This window comes from Oculina patagonica, chromosome 5, assembly GCF_052425735.1.
Source record: "Oculina patagonica isolate OP01 chromosome 5, crgOcupat, whole genome shotgun sequence".
NCBI classification, from domain to species: Eukaryota; Metazoa; Cnidaria; class Anthozoa; order Scleractinia; family Oculinidae; genus Oculina; species Oculina patagonica.
In genome coordinates, this window is record NC_135762.1 from 6,937,263 (window position 1) to 6,957,185 (window position 19,923).

General features: G+C 41.2%; 1 protein-coding gene and 1 pseudogene across 1 annotated transcript; both read left to right on the forward strand.

Annotated features, from left to right (window-relative positions):
* Positions 1-265: 265 nt before the first annotated feature.
* LOC144655224 (carboxypeptidase D-like) lies at positions 266-4,403 on the forward strand. Its single transcript, XM_078515447.1, has 2 exons — positions 266-1,374; positions 2,420-4,403. The coding sequence occupies exons 1-2, from the start codon at positions 382-384 to the stop codon at positions 3,191-3,193; spliced, it is 1,767 nt and encodes a 588-aa protein (XP_078371573.1). The 5' UTR covers positions 266-381; the 3' UTR covers positions 3,194-4,403.
* Positions 4,404-6,538: 2,135 nt separating this feature from the next.
* Positions 6,539-12,379, forward strand: LOC144655252 (uncharacterized; annotated as a pseudogene).
* The last annotated feature ends 7,544 nt before the right edge of the window (positions 12,380-19,923 follow it).

A 19,923-nucleotide genomic window follows, 5' to 3' on the forward strand; every position in this document is an offset into this window, starting at 1 on the left:
GTCTCAAGAGGGTAGAGAGTAATGTTTGTTGTCACAGCTAAATACAGACACCTGTTTATTTTGGTTTGAATACTCAATCAGGTATAGTCACTTCTCGAGGGCCTAGTAAATGGTACCTGTTTGTGAGCTCAATTGGTTCGTGACATTTAAGCGCTGTTAGCCAATCATAAGTCGGGATTTCCCCGATCAGTTTCGCTTTTAGCCCTTTATCATCAGGGACGAGGCGAAAAAGGAAAAGTTCGAAAAATGACGTGACAGAGGGCGGGTCGATGAGAAGAAGTTTTTAACTTTCGCACGGGTTAGTTTTTGCTAGAGGTTTAGATTGAATAGTGAGAGAGTTTTGTCTTTGCAGCAAGTTCTGGCGTGCAGTGTGTTTGGATAATGGAGCGATTATTGCCATTTCTGGTGGCATTTTTTGTCTATCTACGGGTGGCGGTAGTTTTTTCGCGCCCGGCTGCAAATACACGTGCCTTAGGAGACGAGGACTGGACGCACCATAACTTCGACCAGATGACCGCGTATCTTCAAAATCTTCACCGTCAATACCCGAAAATCACCCGCATGTACAGTATTGGGAAATCAGTACAGGGCCGAAAGCTCTGGGTGATTGAAATCTCAGACAACCCGGGAAAACACGAACCAGGCGAGCCGGAATTCAAGTACATTGGAAACATGCACGGTAATGAAGTTGTCGGTCGTGAACTGCTCTTGCATCTTGCGAAAGCGTTCTGTGAGAATTACGGTCGAGATACCAACCTGACAAAGATGGTCGACACGACTCGTATTCACTTGATGCCCAGTATGAACCCAGACGGGTATGAACTCGCAGCTGAGGGAAATAACAGGAAAGATTGGATCATAGGGCGCAGCAACGCGAACAATGTCGACCTCAATCGCAATTTTCCCGATCAGTTTTTCAAGAGCGTTACAGGACCGCCCCAGCCCGAGACAATTGCTGTTATGAAATGGATCCATGATTACCCGTTTGTGCTTAGCGCTAATCTCCACGGAGGCTCCTTGGTGGCGAATTACCCATTCGATGACAGCCCGTCTGGTACGAGCCAATACAGCAAGTCCCCGGATGACGATGTGTTTAAAGATCTGGCCAAAAGCTATTCCATGGCACATCCGACCATGCACTTGAAAAACCCGCCCTGGCCATGCCCCGAAGTCCCCCCGGATCACTTTCAAGATGGGGTTACAAACGGTGCAGCTTGGTACAGTGTGTCAGGGGGGATGCAGGATTACAACTACATCCACTCCAACTGCTTTGAGGTCACTATAGAGCAGGGATGTAAGAAGTTCCCAGAAGCCAGTCAACTGCCAAAGGACTGGGAAGAAAATAAACGAGCGCTGGTTGCTTACTTGGATCAGGTATGCCATGAAATAATTATTATTACGTTATATTTTTGTGTGCAAAAAAAGAATTAATTTGAAGGAAACTTCAAGTCAAAATAATAAGTTACCAAGATAGGAAAAGCCAAAAATGTACTTATACAGCAAAACGAAACAAGGATGCTTAAAGGAGCTGTGTCATGGCTGACTGTTTTATTAAATTTTGCCAAATACTCGGTAAGAAACTTAATGTTTGCGAAGGAATTACTTCTATAGATGACGTAAATTGACAAAACTATAGCTTCATTGTAACCAAATGTGTCTCCCGGGCGTTAAAATTTAAAGTTACAAACAACCGCGAGACTAGCTTTGAAAAATTGTTCAGCTCAACAATATTTCAAACACCCACATCACAATCCGTTTCAATCTTCTTTGCCTTGTTCAGGTGCACCCATCGAGAATATAGTTCAAAACCACTTAAAGATAGCACCGTTGAACGTATTTTAGTATTTAAACGGCAGATATAGGCATATTTTTATCCCCTAAAACTTTTTTATCTGTTCGGATTTGCTAGCTGAAAGTCTAGTGATCCGAAAGTTATAGGGATCAAAGCTTACCTTTTCGAAAAAATTCCAGCCAGAGAAGGGCTCCCGAAAATTCTAGGTGACCTTTTTAGAGTAAAAATCCGTTAAAAATGAACAATTATACCATTTTTTAGATATTCGAAAATCCTAGGAAAGGAAGGCAAGCAAAAAAATTTACAATGAATGTTCCGAAAATTCTACATCTCAAATCGTCTTCCGAACAGATATTTTAACGAAATATTCCGTTGGGTGCCCCTGCTTGTTGTCCATCCGTATCTTCTTATGTATTTGCTGTGTTATTGAAATGTTCCTTAACTGTTCTATGTGTCTATTTTTATATTTCACCCAATTAAGTTGCCATTTTCCGATGCCTAAATTTGGCTAAAATTCGTGACACAGTCCCTTTAAGGCTTGGGAAGGGAACTTGACGTCATACGTCATATAGTCCTACACGACAAGTCCTCTGTTAATAAAATCACTTGGTTTCTTTGTTATCTTAGGTGCATAAAGGTGTCAAAGGTTTTGTTAAGGACAGCGAAGGCAACCCAATTGCTGGTGCGCACATCACTGTTGACAACCGCCAAAAAGACATCATAACCGCTAAGGACGGAGACTATTGGCGTCTTCTTCTCCCTGGGGGCTACAAAGTCACTGCCGAGGCGAACGGATACGAGCCATTTACAAAGGACGTCACGGTGACGGCAGGGGATGCAAAAGAGCTGAACTTTGTTTTGAAAAAATCAGCTAAGAGTAACACTACCATGGACACAGAACAACAAGATAGTGAAGAATCGAACCCCGCTGAAGATTCGAAACCGGAACCCGGGTCCCCTCCTGTTCCTACCATGGATCTAAGCACAGCTACCGGGGGAGGGATGACCATGGGGGATGGGATGTCCGATGGGGGGAGCTACGGGATGGTCCCAACTGGGGGTGGAATGGGAAGTCCAATACACATGAATGATCAATATGGGATGTCGGACGGGATGGGAACTCCCACGGAAAATACGGGTGGGGCTATGGGCTTGGGTGGTAATTTTGACATGGGAGGTCCCGTAGGGGATGCGGAGCTTGACCGTTTTGCTATGATGTCTCCCTACGAGGCGCAGTCTAGGGATAATACCAAGGGGTTTTTTCATGTCACTACTGACGAACACGAACCGCATGCTATGTTTGGTCATGACGAGGAAAACGAAGACAAAGTCACGGCCGAAGACCAACCCGAGAATAACATGATAAAGAAGAGTGAGCTAGGCAGGCCACGGAAGAAATAAGCAAATTCTGTTTGCAATGCGAAATTGTAGCTTTGTGTTTTTATAAACATGCCCGCAGCCAACCCGGTCATTATACAATCGGTAAGATGATTTCTGTTCCCGGCTAGCACGTCAGAACCCATTTTTGACAGGGACACGTCACAGAACAGAGAATGCCGGAATGAATGAAAAATAACTGAACAGATAAAAATTATTTTGAGGTGGTAAAAGGCAAGTAAAAACACACCAAAATGAATATACGAACTGCGGTTCGGGTCTTTACCTTCCTATGGTATAAGATGGTAGGTGTAAACTTAAAAAAAATACTTAATTACAATTAAGAATATAGTTGCGTTTTCAACTCCGACCTGGACTTATTAGTGCCACATTGCCTCGATTATATGTAAGGTCTCGGGCATTTGAATTTCATGTTGCCCTCCAGTTTTAATACAACCACAAGTTTTGTACAGTATTACTAGCAGTTTTGGCAAAAAGGCCTGAACTAACATTACCTTCTTATACATTTTCTGTGGCTGTTTTCTATGGAAGGCGGTGGCGATTAATTCAGATTTCGTGATTCTAAAGCCGTGCGTTTTGTCGAGGCAATACAGCATAGAATACTTGTTTTAATTTGCTACATTACCTAGCAAAAGTATAACTGCAAGGGTGTTTTCCCCCGTTAATAGTTTTACATAGCTGAACGGGCGATAAACACCAGTTCGTTAATTGTTGAGGCTGAATGCAAGCCATGTGATTTCAGGCTGGGACTGAAAAGTAATTATAGTGCAAGAACTCTCATCTCCGAAGCCTAGTTTACATAGAAATTGCCTGCTTGTTTGGGGAAATTGGGACAGAAAAATACAACGAGCGCAGAGATCGCTGAGAAGGTAAATGAAACGTAGCTCCCCCTCCCTTTGGGAGCTTCTGCTGAAAAAAGATGTAAAGGAAAATGTTCTGTTTGGAATCTATCGAGATCACTGCGTGAAAGGCGCCAAATTAAAGAGGCAATAATTTTTTTAGGGGAAAACGATTCACGACTGTTCATTAGCAAATATCTTAGTTTTGTAGGAGTATTTTATATCAATTTAAAGTACATAATTCATATTTTATACTGGGAACCAATGCAAGCAGCAAGCTGAAAATAATTTTTAGATACAGCTAACGATGTTAAATTTAAGAAATTTGTATATATTTTGATACTGAAGCAACCAATAAAGCGGATCAACAATGATTATGTTCAATATGCTTTATACGGTGTTACAGTCAACTCTTTCTTAACGGAGACGTCTACGAGACCGACACCTCTGTAAGGCGGACACTTACTGTTGCTCCGTCCTTGCAATTTTTCAGTCATTTTACTGTAACTAGTTTAGGGAACTCCCTATAAGACGGACACCTCTCTAAGACGGACAGTTGGAGCCGGTTCCGACGGTGTCCGTCTTAGAGAGAGTTGACTGTATTCAAATTTACCGTACTGTTCATATTGTTGTAGGGGACAAAGGGTGGGGCTAAAAATGAAGACGAAATTTAAACTCCTCAAGCAATAAAGAAGTGCATTTCGTAACCCATATTGCGGGAAAACTGCCCTAGATGCGAAGAACGTGTGCGCTCTAACAAAAAAGACACAGTCTAGAGACATTGACGACCCGAGATTTCTTCTCTTTTGCGATTGACTGACAGCGAGAGGAGTCTTGCGGAGTCGTGAAAGCGAGTTCGGTCAATTGATCAACCTCGTCCCCTGTACCGAGGTCAGAACACGACCTACCCTTTTATACTTTATTCAAAAAATTAATCCTTTCCGTGTACTTCAAAGAGAAGATTGTACCCCTTACACATACCTTATTGTTAGTTATTTTCGCGGAACTTAATATTTGCGATTTTCGAAATTTTATTCTTAACGTTTTTGACGTATTTTTAATTGTTTTAAAGTATTTTTTGGCCTAATCGCGAAACTTAAGTCCCGCGAAATATGCACGTTTCATTTTCGCGAAATTAAAATGGGGGTGTTCTCTTTTGTTTACTCCAACACGTGAAATTCCTACCCTTTATGAATATACATCTACCGTGAAAAAGGTGCCCTTTTCGAGCAGAATCTCACCGGATAGTCTACAACAGCCCCGGGACAAATATCCAGCAGGAGCTCTTTTTTGGCGCGAAATTTTTATGACGTCAGTGAGACATACTACAGGCCTAAACATATGATCAATTCCGTTTATGTTCTTGATTTTTTTTTGTTTATGTTTTTCTAAAAATAAAAAGGTATGATACTTGAATAAATAACCAAACGTTGCAAGTCTTTTCAAAACGTAACCTCTGACCTTTAATAATTTTGCGAAAAAGTGAGGTCTAGAGAATTTTCATCCAAAAACCTCAAAAACAGGAACTGTTTATGCCCTGCATCTGAAAACCAATACGTTTGAGTCTTGTTGTTAACTAAAAAACGCATTTCGATCAACACTCCCGTGGCCCGTTTCGGAAGGTTTTTTTATTCCGCTTTTTAAGCCCTCCCGGATATAAGCCCATCCAAAAAACCCTTATGAAGTTGTATAAGCCCAGCGCTTATAACCGGAATTTTACGGTATGCACGTTTCATTTTCGCGAATATAAGTAACAATAAGGTACCTATAGCAATGTTTCTCTTTTGTTTACTCCATCACGTGAAATTCCTACCCTTTAAATACACATCTAGCGTGAAAAAGGTGCCCTTTTCGAGCAGAATCTCCCCGGATAGTCTACTACATCCCCGGGGCTATGACAAATACCTTAAGGTTACTATTGTTAGCGGTATTAATTTTTGCGAGTTGGGCAAAAATCTTAAATTTTTTTTTCTAAAATTTTTTTCGGTCAAATTTTCCCCCCCCCCACCCAAAAGAAAAAAAAAAAATTAATATTGGTTAAAAAATTTTTTAAAAAAATTTTTTTGTTTTTTTTTTTTTTTTTGTTAATTTTTTTTTTTTTTTTTTTTTTTTTTTTTTTTATTTTTTTTTTTTTTTTTTTTTTTTTTTTATAAAAAATTTTTTTTTTTTTTTTTTTTAAAAAATATATATATAATATATTCTCTTTTTTTTTTGAAAAAAAAAAAAAAAAAAAAATAGTAAAAAAAAAAAATTTAATCTTTCCTCCCCCCCTCTCTTTTTTTTTTTCTAATTTTTTTTTGAGTCATACTACAGGCCTGGGCACATCTGATCAATTCCGTTTATGTTCTTAATTTTTTTTGTTTATGTTTTTCTAAAAATAAAAAGGTATGATACTTGAATAAATAACCAAACGTTGCAAGTTTTTTCAAAACGCAACCTCTGACCTTCAATAATTCTGCGAAAAAGTGAGGTCTAGAGAATTTTCATCCAAAAACCTCAAAAACAGGAACTGTTTATGCCCTGCATCTGAAAATCAATACTTTTGAGTATTGGGTTAAAAGTTGCAAACATTATATGTTGGCTACAAATGCAAACTCGTAGCCGAAAAGAACATTTCATCAGACGTCAGTGCACGAAATCCGTGCAGAAACGTTTATTTTCCGTGACACGTTCATACGTGCGCACTGCAATGCTGGCGTGGTTCCACAGAAGCTTTCTGTGAAATCGTCAGAAATCGTACGTGGAGGAAGTTGCAGGAGTTTAGTACTTTTGCGTGTTCATAGAAAACGTAGTCAGCGAGGAGAAGGAGAATTACGATGGTTGGACCATATTTCTCTACGTTCATTCCTGTTATTTGCATTTTAGCGACTGCTCCATTGCTGTGTGCGGGGCAGACGTGGAAAAGAAAGATTGTGGTTTCACATCAAGATGGAATCGACAATTAACAATTATTGGATGAGGTTGAGATGATAGCGATAATTATCAAGGCCAAAGTTTCTATTATCTGCCGAAGCCGAAGGCTGAGGCGGATAACAGACTGAGGCCTTGATAATTATCGCTATCATGCGAAAACCGAATCCAATAATTGTTTTATTTGCACATTCTGAGCTGCACTTGTAAAGACAAGAGCGCGCACAAAATATACTTTTATAAGCTTACAACCTTTCGTCACTCTGCATGCATAAAACTATTGTCTGTAGGTATGACGTCACTTCTACATATGTAAAATCTAGTGTCTGTAAGTATGACGTAAGAGAAACAGCAAGCAAGAATTAGCTGCGTGCTTATAGCCAATCAAAATCAAGCTGGTGACACCAATGTATAATAACAACACTTGTTGGAGTGGAACAGATATGGAAATTCCTTGCAGAACATTAGACTACGCTCTTGCACATGTGACTAATTCGACTCTTGTGCAGTTATTGCCTGATCAGTCACCGTATAATCTAACCAGACATTTCAACTTTACAAATTTGCACGGGTTTGAATTGGCTGGAGGTCAAGACTCAATTGCTTCCATCAATTGCCAGAGAAATAAAGGAAGTCTGTCGTTTGAAAACAGCAGACATATCACACTTAGCAAAATCTTGCTCCGTGGCTGTGGTGGCTTGCATGCAAGCACCACTGGTAATGAATTCCGTTATCCACACATACAATTTCTCTCTGCTGTCTTTTTTGTGTACTGTAAGAACATTGTTATAGATAGCTGCCAGATAGTTGAAAGTCCAGGAGTTGGGCTGAACATGTACGACATAGGTGGTGTTGTGCAGTTCTTGCATTCCAGGTTTGAAAGCAATCAGGCGTAACTTTAAATTCCCCTGAGAAAAACATTGCAATTGCCGGAGGTGGTGTTTTCATGGAGTTGACCTACCAGGGTGGAACATACCCGTTTGATCTAAATTCAACAGAGTTAACTGAATTTGATAGCAACAGCAGCTACACTTTCTACAACTGCACATTCAGAAACAACTATGCTCCTAGACAACAGTATGAAACAATAGTGAACAAACCCACCGGTGATGACCACATTCCGTTTGGAAGAGGAGGAGGGTTGTCAATATTTCTAAAAGGGAAAGCACAAAATAATGGCATTTATGTCACTGAATGTCGGTTTGAAGATAATTATGCTGTTTGGGGTGGAGGAATTTTCATTGAAATTCGTGATGAAGTGCAAAACAACACGTTTGAGGTGACAAACTGCACATTCAAAAATAACAGTGCGTATTTTGCTGGAGGAGCAATCAGAAGTGGAACAACTGCCGATAGTGATCATGAGGGGTTACTTCCTAACAAAATGAGATATGAAGATTGTAGATTTGAAAATAACAATGCCATCTGGGGTGGAGGAGTATCATATTACGAAACATGGAGCTCGTCTCTAAAGGGTGATGACGACATGCTACATATAGAATACAAAAACTGTCACTGGAAGAACAATGCGGCAACGTCAGGCTCTGCAATAGGAGTGGCTACCCAACCAGTCGTAAATGGCCTCCAAGACTTTTCTGTGAGAGGACTTAAGCTGTATATTATTGTTCTTGAAGACTGTAGTTTCTTTAACAACTCCATAATATTGACAGAAGATAGACAGGTTATTGGCCAAGGAGCAATCTATTCATACTCACTCCCTGTCATTTTTAAAGGAGTTGTAAACATTGAATATAGTAACAATACCGCCATGGTGATTGAGAATGCAGCAGTGCATGTTTTTGGTAATGTAACCTTCAGAAATAACACTGGAAGTCAGGGGGGTGCATTAGGATTGTATGGCACATCAGTAATAATGCTTATGCCGCACAGTAACCTTAACTTCTTTAATAACACTGCTCTACAACAGGGCGGAGCAATTTATGTGAGGGACTCTGGGCCACCTGTTATAGCTTTTAATACAACACAGCTCAAGATGCGACATTGTTTTCTGGCTTACAACAACAGCTTCAGTCTGGAGAATGTCACTGAATGGCAGACCAAAATAGTTTTTAAGGGCAATCAAGTGCATACAAATGGTGGTGGAGACTCACTATTTGCCTCAACTCTTCAGGGATGCCGTCAAAATGGACAGCCCCGCATGAACAATATGTCGCTTGAGTGGCCTAATGTAATTCAGTATCAAGATTCCAACCAGAGCATTAAAGATTTGATTTCTACTGATCCTATCTTAATCAAATTCAACCAGAAGGAGTGGAGAGTACTTTCTCCCAGTGAAGTCTTTGACGCAACTATTCAGTTGATTGATGAGAAGAACAGTATTGTTTCAGGAGTCGTCAAAGTGACCATTAATGATGAACCTGACCAAAATACAGCTAGCAGTGTAAGACTGGATACAGCTTCACATTTGTTTCTGGTGCAAGGAGATTCTTCCAAAATCAACAACTTGTCTCTTGTAGGAAAGGCTGGAAGGCCATTTAAGGTTCACATCAGCACAGTCGTGGGTCGCATTGTAGACAGCTCTTCCAAAGGGAATTTAACCTTACAGGCCTGCAATACTGGCTTTGAGCAAAGAGATGGCAAGACATGCTCTTGTATCTCAAGTGCTGAAGAATTTGGTATTTCAAACTGCAGCGCTGACTTTAGGCATGTGTTCTTGAAGCGAGGATACTGGGGTGGAATGAAGGAACATAAATTTAGCACATACCCCTGTCCACCACACTACTGCAATTTCTCCAAGCATGATTCAACCTTCCAATACAATTCTGAAACAATGTGTATTGATGGCCGTAATGGTACAAGTGTATTGTGCGGGACATGCAAAGATGGCTACTGGGTGAACCTAGGCAATGAAAACTGTACACAAACTTGTACAAATGATTACTGGGGGCTATGTGGTGGCATTCTTTATTGTAACACCTCTTGTGGTGTTGTTAGTTTTTCGGATCAGGTTGGAAATTTTCACAACTTATTTAAACACCTGGCTTTACTCATATCAGACAATTTTGCATATCTCCTGCAAGAAGGACAGTACCTCGATCCATTTATCTCTTTCGTGATTAATGCCGCCAACTGGAAAATCAGTGGTGTTGGAGTCTGTCTCTACAGAGGAATGACCAATCTAGAGAAACTTGGAGTAAATTACATTTTTCCCTTCATATATTCTTCTCATCCTTATGGTTTTGGCCAAAATTGCAAGGCGACGTCCAGGTTGTTTCATAAACAGGAATGTTGAGCATGCTTTTTGCACACTGTTGGTAATTTGTTACACAAATGTTACAATAATCTCTTTCAGCATCGTCCATTATGTGCCTATACAAGGAAGATGGGTGCTATACGCAGATGGGAACATTGACTTTGTGAAAGACTGGAAAACACACTATGTCTTGCTATTTACAATTATTGCCTGTCTTTGGATTCTTCTTTTTGTTATTTTGGTTCCATTGGTGCTTCTTTTTACACCGTGGTTCTTGAGGCACTTCCAGTATCTAAATAATTTTAGACTGTACTTTGACACTTTCCAGCAGTGCTTCAAAGTCAAGTACAGGTGGTTTGCAGCATATTACTTCATCACTAGTCAAAGCACGAGAGACTCTTGAGAGACCAAGCCAGGTCAACTCCCCAAGGACGGAGTGCGATGACCGCGTCGCCAGAGCCCCCCAGAGGGACGAGACGCGCCCCAGAGGAGAGCGCCACGCCCCCACACCAGCCCCGCACCAGAGGGCGCAGCCAAGGGGGGGGGGGGGGCCGGCGGGGGCGAGACGGGGAGCCCCCCGGGGGGGGGGGGAGGGGGGTGAACAGAATCTCTTAATAAGATTTACGCCAGCAATCTTGAGTTGGACAAGAAAGAGAGCCACCTGAGATGAGTACCACTAATCAAATGTAGAGTGGAATAAGGATGGACTCATTACCAACAACTGGAGAAGTAGTGGATGACTTAGTGATGGAACTACCCTCAAGATAAGAAAGTAAAAGAATTTAGACACTGTACCTGAGATGGGAAGAAATGGTGGATTAGTTTTGTTTGTTCTTGCCAACTATGTATAAATTGTGTCAGATGGTACGATGGATCGCGACGTGTGGGTTCCCCCTCTCGAGTTGTGAAATTGTGTTTTCGTCTTCGTTTGCCGGTCCCTCGAGCTGAAGATGCGGAGGTCGGGCCGGTGTACCCCCGCTTAGAGGGCAGTTGGGGGGTCCCCTAGAGCGCGCGTGCGCGGTCCCTCGAGGAAGAGCGTTGTGTGGTGCCGGAGGGGGCGCGTTCGCGTCGGCCGGTGGTACCCTCCGAGCTGTTGCTCAAGTGTGGCGTCGCGCCGGGTGAGCGGGTCGTGTCGTGTAGGGATGCGCGTTGTCTTGTCGGTAGGTCGGCGGTGTCGAGCGGATGGGCGGCGGGGGGCGGGGGAGGGCTGGTCGTCGTCGGGTGTGTCGGAGGGGCCGGTGTGAGCGGGGCCTGGTGGGCGGGGTGAGGCGGCCGGGTGAGGGGCGTGCGGGGTGGGGTGGGGGGCGGGGGGGGGGGTTGAGGGGGGGGCGGTGGTCGGGTGTCTTCGAGGGGGGGGGCGTGTGAGGGGGGGGCGGTGGTGGGGTGTCGAGGGAGGGGTCGTCGGGGTGGCCGGGTGAGGGAGCGGTTGTGTGTGTCGGCCGGGTGAGGCGTGCGCGGGTGGTGTCTGAGGGGATGGGGTGGTGGTCGGCCGGTGTGGGTGCGGTTTGTCGGTGGTCGGCGTGTCGGGGTGTTGGGCGGGTGTGTCTGAGCGGGGGGGGGGTGCGTGTGTGGGGGGGGGTGGTGTGCCGTGGAGCGTGGGGGTTTGCGTGCATTGGACATATCTCTACTTCATTTGCCGCATCTTCATCTTGTTTATTGCCCTGTATTTTCCGTATGGGCCCCTGAAGAGAACCATTCTAGATGTGTCTAGTGTACTGATTGTGGTGACATGCCTTTACCTCCAGCCTTACAACGAACAGTACCAGTGGTTTAACAGGCTTGATGCAGTGCTTCTCACAAATTTGTGTTTGATTGTAATCTTCAGCTCAGGCATTGTAAGTGAAGCAGCATTGTCCACTCGTGATGCCCTAGAAATGACTGTGAATGTCCTGGCGTATTTGCCTCTGGTTTATCTGATCGCTCTTGTTCTGTATCATGGTTGGAGATACTGCTGTACAAGGCTCTTTCCTGAAGACTACATTAAAGCAGAACAAAGGCCTAGGTCTAACTCCATGTCTGACACTTCTGGCCCACCCTCACCAATTTATATATTTTCATAATTGAGGCCTTATTTAAATGCCACCTGCACTTATGTGCTGAAACTAAGGTAGGGCCCTGAGGGGCAGGCTTGATTATTACCTGCTGCATGTTCAGGGTCTAAGCTCGCTCTCCTCCCTGAAACTGGGGAGGAACAAAGACCTGAACCTACCTGAGGCGTTGGTTTTTAACCCTCGGACGTATAAGGGGGGGGGGGGGGGTGGATGCCAACCCTCCATAAGGTTTTTTTATGTCAAAGGGGGGGGGATGCCACCCCCATAAGGTTTTTTGAAATTTGTCATAAATACAGCTGGCCTCGCCAAAAATCTCAAATCTTCATTTTTAACTTTTTCCAGTGAAACACATTGCAAGATTCTGGCTTGATTTTGCATCAATTTCCGTTATTTTGTGACTTTCTAAGAAAATGTTGAAACCCAAGATTGCAGATCCATGAAGATAGAAGCTCTAATGACATCATGTGAGGTCATATGACGTCACAGCCAATTAAAATCATGTAAAATTATGCCATTGTCAATACTCTTTTTCTTTCGCCCATTGTAGTTTAACTAAAAATAACATGCAAACTGCGGTGATGATTATTACGGACAAATACATTGTTATAAAAAAATAGAGGCCTTTTACTTGACGTTTAATGTATGTTTCAACGAGACATCCTCAGAAGCTAGCACGTAACCATTAAAATGAAAACACAACTAAATTTAAATTCGTAAAATAATAGGTTTGACAGATGACGAAAAACAGATGAGAAAAAAATGAATAAAATAAAAACAAATAATAATAATCAGGGGGAGGGAGGAGGAGGGGGGGGGGGGGGTCCTGGGGTGCCGGTGGGCTGGTTGGACTCTGGACTGAGCAGGTTATGATGGGGTCACTGTTTTGTGACTTTGGGCGGGACACCTTACAAACTGCACTTTCGTGGTGCCTCTCTCTCCACCCAGGTTTATAAATGGGTACCAGAAAATTTATTGCTGGGAGAAGCCGTAGGATGGACTAGCGTCCTTTCCGGCTTGAGAAGAAATACTGCTACTAATGCTTCATGCTAATTTTTTTTAGGCGACTTAGATAAGTATAGTCCGATGGACCACCTGGCTTGAATGCAGGCAAAGCTGTGCTCTTGGGATAATTGCAGGGTGCCTTAAGGCTCTTATGTTAGGAATCTTGGGTGCCTGGGGCTCTAGAAAGGCTTTTATGAAAGCATACTTATCTAAGTCGCCTAAAGGCAAAAGTAAGTTGTTCCTTTGTACCTGAGCCCTGCTAGAGTACAGCCCTGACAGACAGCCTTAGAGCCATCTGCTTAGTATTTAATTTTCTCATACCAACTGAATATAGTTAGTTACTAGCAGCCCTGAGAACTGTTAAGACAAAGCTTCTCGCTTAGGCTGAATCTCACAAAAATAATAAATATACAAACTTAATAACTTAATATACAACTTATTAGTTACTTGATTATCGCTGGAATTAATTTTTTTCACGAATTTCGTGATTTTCAATAGAATTTACACATTAAAGTCTTGAAAATTTGGTTAACTGTTTTGATTATATTTTACTATATTAGTTCAGAGTTTTGAGCCAAACTCCCATCAAATTAAGTCCTTGTCTCAAAAAATCCTTGATGTTTGTCAAACTTAGTCCTGCGATATAAGTGCAATGAGGTCAGACTGAGCGTGTTAAGTAAAATTCGGTTGTAAAATCACCTTCATGAGAGCCATGCACAATAAATTAGATTTATGGGATGTTCAATGTTGTTTGCTGGTAAAGAATAAAATTAATAATAAATATAATTTATAGCTTTTATAAATTCCATGTCATTTTGAATGGACGTGAAAATCTATTTTGTTTAGGTATTTTTAATGTATTATTTACATGTAATATGTAAGTCTAAAATCTAGGAGAAAGTAAACATGCAGTGTACATATCAAGTATATATGGTAACCAATAGACTACACTTTGAATTTATTTTTATTTTTTTTTAAATTGTACTTAGTGTAGGAGGGCCACAGGTTTGTCAGTATTTTTGTACCCCATTTTGTGCTGCTCTCTTTAGAATTATTAAGTTTTCACTACAATATTATTTGAACCCCTATTAAAGTGCTACTACGATCAAATTGTTGGGATACCTGTTTTTTAATCCGATTGGTAGTTAACCTTATATAGAACATAAGTTTCAAAGCATATTCTCATACGATAAAAAAAGTGTACTTTTTCGACCTAGTAAGTCAATAAATTTTTGTCCGCCATTGAACCGCCATGTTCCTGTGGCTTGGTTACCAACTACGGAGGCCAGGCTTCCAGGGAAAAACATTTGACATCATTTTCCCAAGTCGTATACTTTCTGATCACTGCTATCGCTGCAGGTAAGAAATTTCGTCGCTAGAATGCGAACTAGCCATTAAATATTGTCAAATAAACAAACCTTTTGGGAGAAATAAAGTTTTCCTCGATCGATTGAGTTGAGAAAATGACGTCACAACAACAGAACAATAAGGTTTCAATAAATTACCACAAGCTAAATTCCTTTGGAAGGAAAGCTTTATTTTGAGAATTTGTGTACATCACGACAATAGGCTTCTGCTTTGCAAATGTGTATTAATATTGCAGTACAATACTCATGAGTGTTGAGGCATTATTACTGTAAGGGGTTGTAGAAAAGTGGAGGGGAAAAGGGGCAGGAGACAGGAGAAAAGAGGGCAGGAAGTGGGATTTACAAGGTTGTGGAAACCAGGAAAAATTTGAAAAAAATTCCCAACTTTTCATTATAATTATTTTGCAAAAGAAATGGGACAGAGCAGGAAACAGGATAGAACCACCACAAAAAGGGGTGCGAAGCAGAAGAAAAGGGTATGGGGAGTGGAAGGTTCAAACCCCCACCTGTCCCCCTCCACAGAAGTGTTAAGCAGAAATAACCCTTTCAGAATAATTAGGTAGTTTGTGCTGTTTTATTATGCTTTTTATGAAATAAAAGTCCTTGTTAATTGGTTTTGTAATTTACATGTAAGTGATGTTGTTAATTCCTTGACTGTTTTAGTTAACAATTGTAAGTTCTCAGTGCTGGGTTTTATTGGCTGATAGTCCATGAGGGTGAAAGAGGTTAGCTTCTACTATGCAAAAAAAAAGTTACTTTTAATTATGTATAAAAAAGCCAATGAGAGATGATTGAAAGCACAGATGGGACAAAACGGCGACCAAAACAGGGAGGGGGCCAAAGGCCACAAGGAAAAAGAAACCGAGGGTTGAAAAAGCATGCACGCCATGTGGCCAATCATATGCATGTTGTGATGATCTGGGGCTCTATTAAGCCCTGCTTCCAATCAATAAAATGTACGCTCAACCACAGGATGTCAAACACAACCTTCAGTTCACAGATTGTGAACTTCTCTTATGTAACATTTTGTGGAAAAGGAGTCTCGTTGCAATTCATACACTGTCAAGCACAATCTATTTTATGCTATGCTCAGCCAGCGATACTTTCGGCACTCCAATAAAGGGGGCTAAGCCCTCCTACCCCCAAATGGTATGAAGAATAAAGTCCAGAATGTGTTTTTCTAGAAAATATCCATACCCCTTGGCCTCCCATGGAAGGTTTTTTGATCTGATCATGAATCCCCCACCCCTCTGGAAATTCCAGTCAAGCCTCATACTTTCCTTTAAAAAATTCGGCTTTTGAGGCCCCACTGGAACAGCACAATCTAAACAGGTATCAAGACAGTCCTTTTAAAAAGTCTGGGATACTTTTGGTGTCTAGTCTACAACCCCAGAAAAAAGTCTTGGGAAGGTTTGCCCTTTTGTGCCTCCCCTCCCCTCCCCTATTCAATGTTGAGCGAAAAGCGACCGTACACACACAAGGTTGTGAAATGAGGGACCAACATTGATATGGGGGAGCGGGGGGATCCTACAGCAGTACAGGGATGGGGATTGCTAAATTGAATTAGAAAAATTCACCTTTCTATTGAAAATCGGAATTATTGGTTCTACCACTGTTTTCTATTCCCTGATAGAAAACGACCGCCCTTTTGTCTTGTAGGTACGTAAGATCTTATTTTTCGACTTTTATCACTGATGTAAATTTTTTAAGTAAATTTGACTCCTCCTCAATAACATCCTCTCTACCTTTGAATAGCACCATGAGCCACTGGACTATGGCGCTATATAAATCTCTTTATTATTATTACACCTTCCCATTATTTGGGATTATTATCCTATAGGGTTGCAAAATCACCTGAACATGGTATAGTATATAAGGTACTAAATCTTTCAGAGTTCCAGCAGTACACCCCAACCCAAAAATATACAGAGTACCCCCTCCTGGGGGCAAATCCACAGTGTAACCGAGAATTAAATTAAAGGAAACCTCCAGTCAAAATAAAACCTGTGAAATGCATGTGAAATCTCTGCGAAGACCATGTGAATTTTTGGGAAAGTTTCACAGGGGTTTTCATGTCATTATTCACACAGTTTTTCACAGAAAATGTGAAACCCATGTGAAAAAAAACCTGTGAAACGGGCTCCACACTTTCGCTGGGTATTTCACAGGAAAGGATGTGAAATACTATGTGAATTTAAGTGTGCTAAAGAAAGGGATATTTCCACAGATGCCAAGTTTTTTGGCTGGATGGAGTGAGAAATTGAATTGCCCCAAAGGAGATTAGTGAGACCCAGAGGAGGTAACTTCTAGGGCGGTCTGGGGGTATATTCCCCTAAAAAATTTTTAAAAATGTAAGTTGTAGAGAAGCAATCTCCTCAATGTACAGCATTTGTTGTTTTTAAACTCTTCCCTTCGATAGCGTTCATCTCTACCAAGTACAGCTGAAAGTATATATTAATAAGACTTTCCTCAAGTTGTAGTATTTTTAAAAAAAGCGTGTGAAAATGGATGTGAAACAGTGTAAAATTAATGTAAGATAACCCTGTAAAAATGATGTGAAATAACTTGTGAAACAACCTGTGAATTTGTTATTGTAAGGCCATATGCTTGAATATGGGAATTGAAGCTAATAATAACATTAATGCCTCAAACTTGCATGACTTTCATTTATTTAAAAACTGTTGGGGATAATTATTACCTTTTACATTTCCAATTACGTTTGTTAAAAACAAATTGTTTATAAACATATCTTATCTGCTAGTACGTTTCCCTGTCACATGTGACACTTGTAAGAGAACATATCCAAAGGAATCTTGTCACTCTTGCATGTTTGTGAATATTGTTTTCTTTTTAAAACACATTGTTCTTCAGGCCCTCCTGCTTTATAACCACAACAAAAGCACAAAGCAACATATTTGAATAAAAATTTTAAATCCTGTTCATTCTCTTCTTCCCCTGTGAAGACTAGCAAAAGCAAATTTAGCAAAAGCAAATTTATTTGTTACAGAAACACGATTTTAGATAGTTTCTATCGCAGATTTAAATACTACAAATGCTATCGTGCTTAAATTATTAGTTTCAAGCTTTTATAAAAGCTTTTATACCATGCCATAGAAAATACAGCCAATCAGAGCAGGAGCCGTGTATATTCGACGGTATTCAACCCAACCTTCCCATCGTGCGCTGCGATCTTATTCTCGATGAATTTAGTGAGCGTATTTTCTATGGATGGAAAATAGTTACACAACACTTCCGTGGCAGGAATTCCCACTTGTCACTTGTATTTTCTTCGTATACACACTCGTCTAAAGCTAAGGCTCGTGTGTATACCGAGAAAATACAAGTGACCGTGGATATTCCATAGTAACCACCGAAAGCGTTGCATAACTAGTATGTATAATACATGGACAAGAACAAAACACATGCAAAGATCGAGTTTAGTCTGCCATCACACTGACCCATCTTAGCCACTGACCGCACTGATCACCCAGCAGATTTTTACAAAACCCTTCTCAAAACTCTTACTTTTAGAAGCCTTATGATTCTTTCTACTTACATTCTTTCTTAGAGGGGAAAGATCCTGACTTTGCTGCTTCTTAGGTCTACAAAATACATCATTTCCAGAAGCATTTCTCAAAAAACATTCTTCTTTTGACCTTTGAAGTTATTGAATTGCGCGCGCCTGCAAAGAGTGTTGCATCATGGCCGATGGCCTAGATTAACTCGTTCCCAGGATCTTCTCGTCCAAGATGGCCGCTCGTGTGTGACCACAGGCAAACCACCCTATGTGTTGTGCACGTGGTTAATTATTAATACATTGGTGTCACCAGCTTGATTTTGATTGGCTATAAGCACGCAGCTTTCTTGCTTGCTGTTTCTCTTACGTCATACCTACAGACATTAGATTTTACATATGTAGAAGTGACGTCATACCTACAGACAATGTTTTATCACAGATTTTGCAGATTTTGTGCAGATTTTGTGCGCGCTCTTGTCTTTACAAGTGCAGCTCAGGAAGTGCATAATAATAATTGTAATTTGTAATCGAGTATATATTATGTAGTTGTAATTTGTAATCCGAGGGCCGCTTGTTTGTCAGTAGTTTTACTGTTTGCCGTTACCCCTTTAATAAAGTTGATTGATTGATTGATTGATTGATTGATCGTTCGCATGAAGCGATTTATCAGGCCCAGTTCGTATCCGCCCAGCCCGGCCGGCAGATAACAGAAACTTGGCCGATAATTATCGCTATCATGCTCAACCTCATCCAATAATTGTTAATTGTTGACATGAGACGAACATATCTGAACTACATTTCGCTCTAAATATCTCAATAAAGTGTAATGAAACGTTAATCAACTCATCTGTTGTATTTCTTCGCCAGCGCTGCGCGGGCCGTTTTAAGCGCCTTTTTAATAATAATAATTTTTTACAGCACATGAGTTGATTTTTAATAACGTTTCATTAAACTTTATTGAGATATTTAGAGCGAAATGTAGTTTAGATATGTAATTTCCAGAGCTTTAATAGATTTCAAGATTTCTTTTGTTCGTCTCATAATTAACCACGAATACATAGGGTAGGAAAATTTGGCAAGCATTTTTTTGATTTGAGTAGGGATGTTTCAGTAGGAATTCAGAACAATCTGATGATTCGCAGTAGTGCCTTGGCTGCATAGTTCTGCGAATAAAAAACAAAAAACGTGTTTTGCTGTCGATTTTTGAGGGTCAATTTTTGATCTATGGGATTTTTTTGGGTCTTGATTTTTGCCCCCATTCGATCATCCCCGTCACTTAAAATCCCGAGTCCCCCCCCCCCCCCCTGGGAGCGGGACTAGAAAGCGTTCAGTTACGTTTTTAATTTTCCATACATTTGTCCATAATTTTTCAGCCCCCCGTGAATCAGTACTTGGACTTGGATCCCTTCCCTTTTATATACCTCTAGCCTAAAAAAAGTTGCCCTTTCCGTGCAGAATCTCTTCAGGGAGCAGGGGTGCCCCCCCCCAAACTAACATTTGAGCCCCCTCCCCCACATTTCGGTGCCGAAACTGATCGCTAGTGCAACATAGAATTGGTTGTCAAGACACAAATCGTTTTATCAGGATCTTGCTGCTTGGAAGGAGAATATGACGTAGAACTTTCAACGAAACTCCTTTCCCAAAAACGCTTCTCAGAAAGGTCCGTAAGCTGTTAAGATTGCATTTGTCAGGCATCAACGACTTCAGACAGGCCCGTAGGCTGGGGGGGGGGAGTTGGACGAACCCCCCCCCCCCCCACTGACTGAAAAGGTCCGGTCCGCGGAATGACACAGCATATTGTCCGCTTAAAAGAATTTTCACTGACTGTCAGTT

Bases quoted from the DNA above. Each gene is read 5' to 3' on its own strand.
- LOC144655224 (XM_078515447.1), top strand. From the start codon at position 382: ATGGAGCGATTATTGCCATTTCTGGTGGCATTTTTTGTCTATCTACGG. The intron at 1,375-2,419 runs GTATGCCATGAA...TTGTTATCTTAG, and splicing joins TGGTTGCTTACTTGGATCAG to GTGCATAAAGGTGTCAAAGG.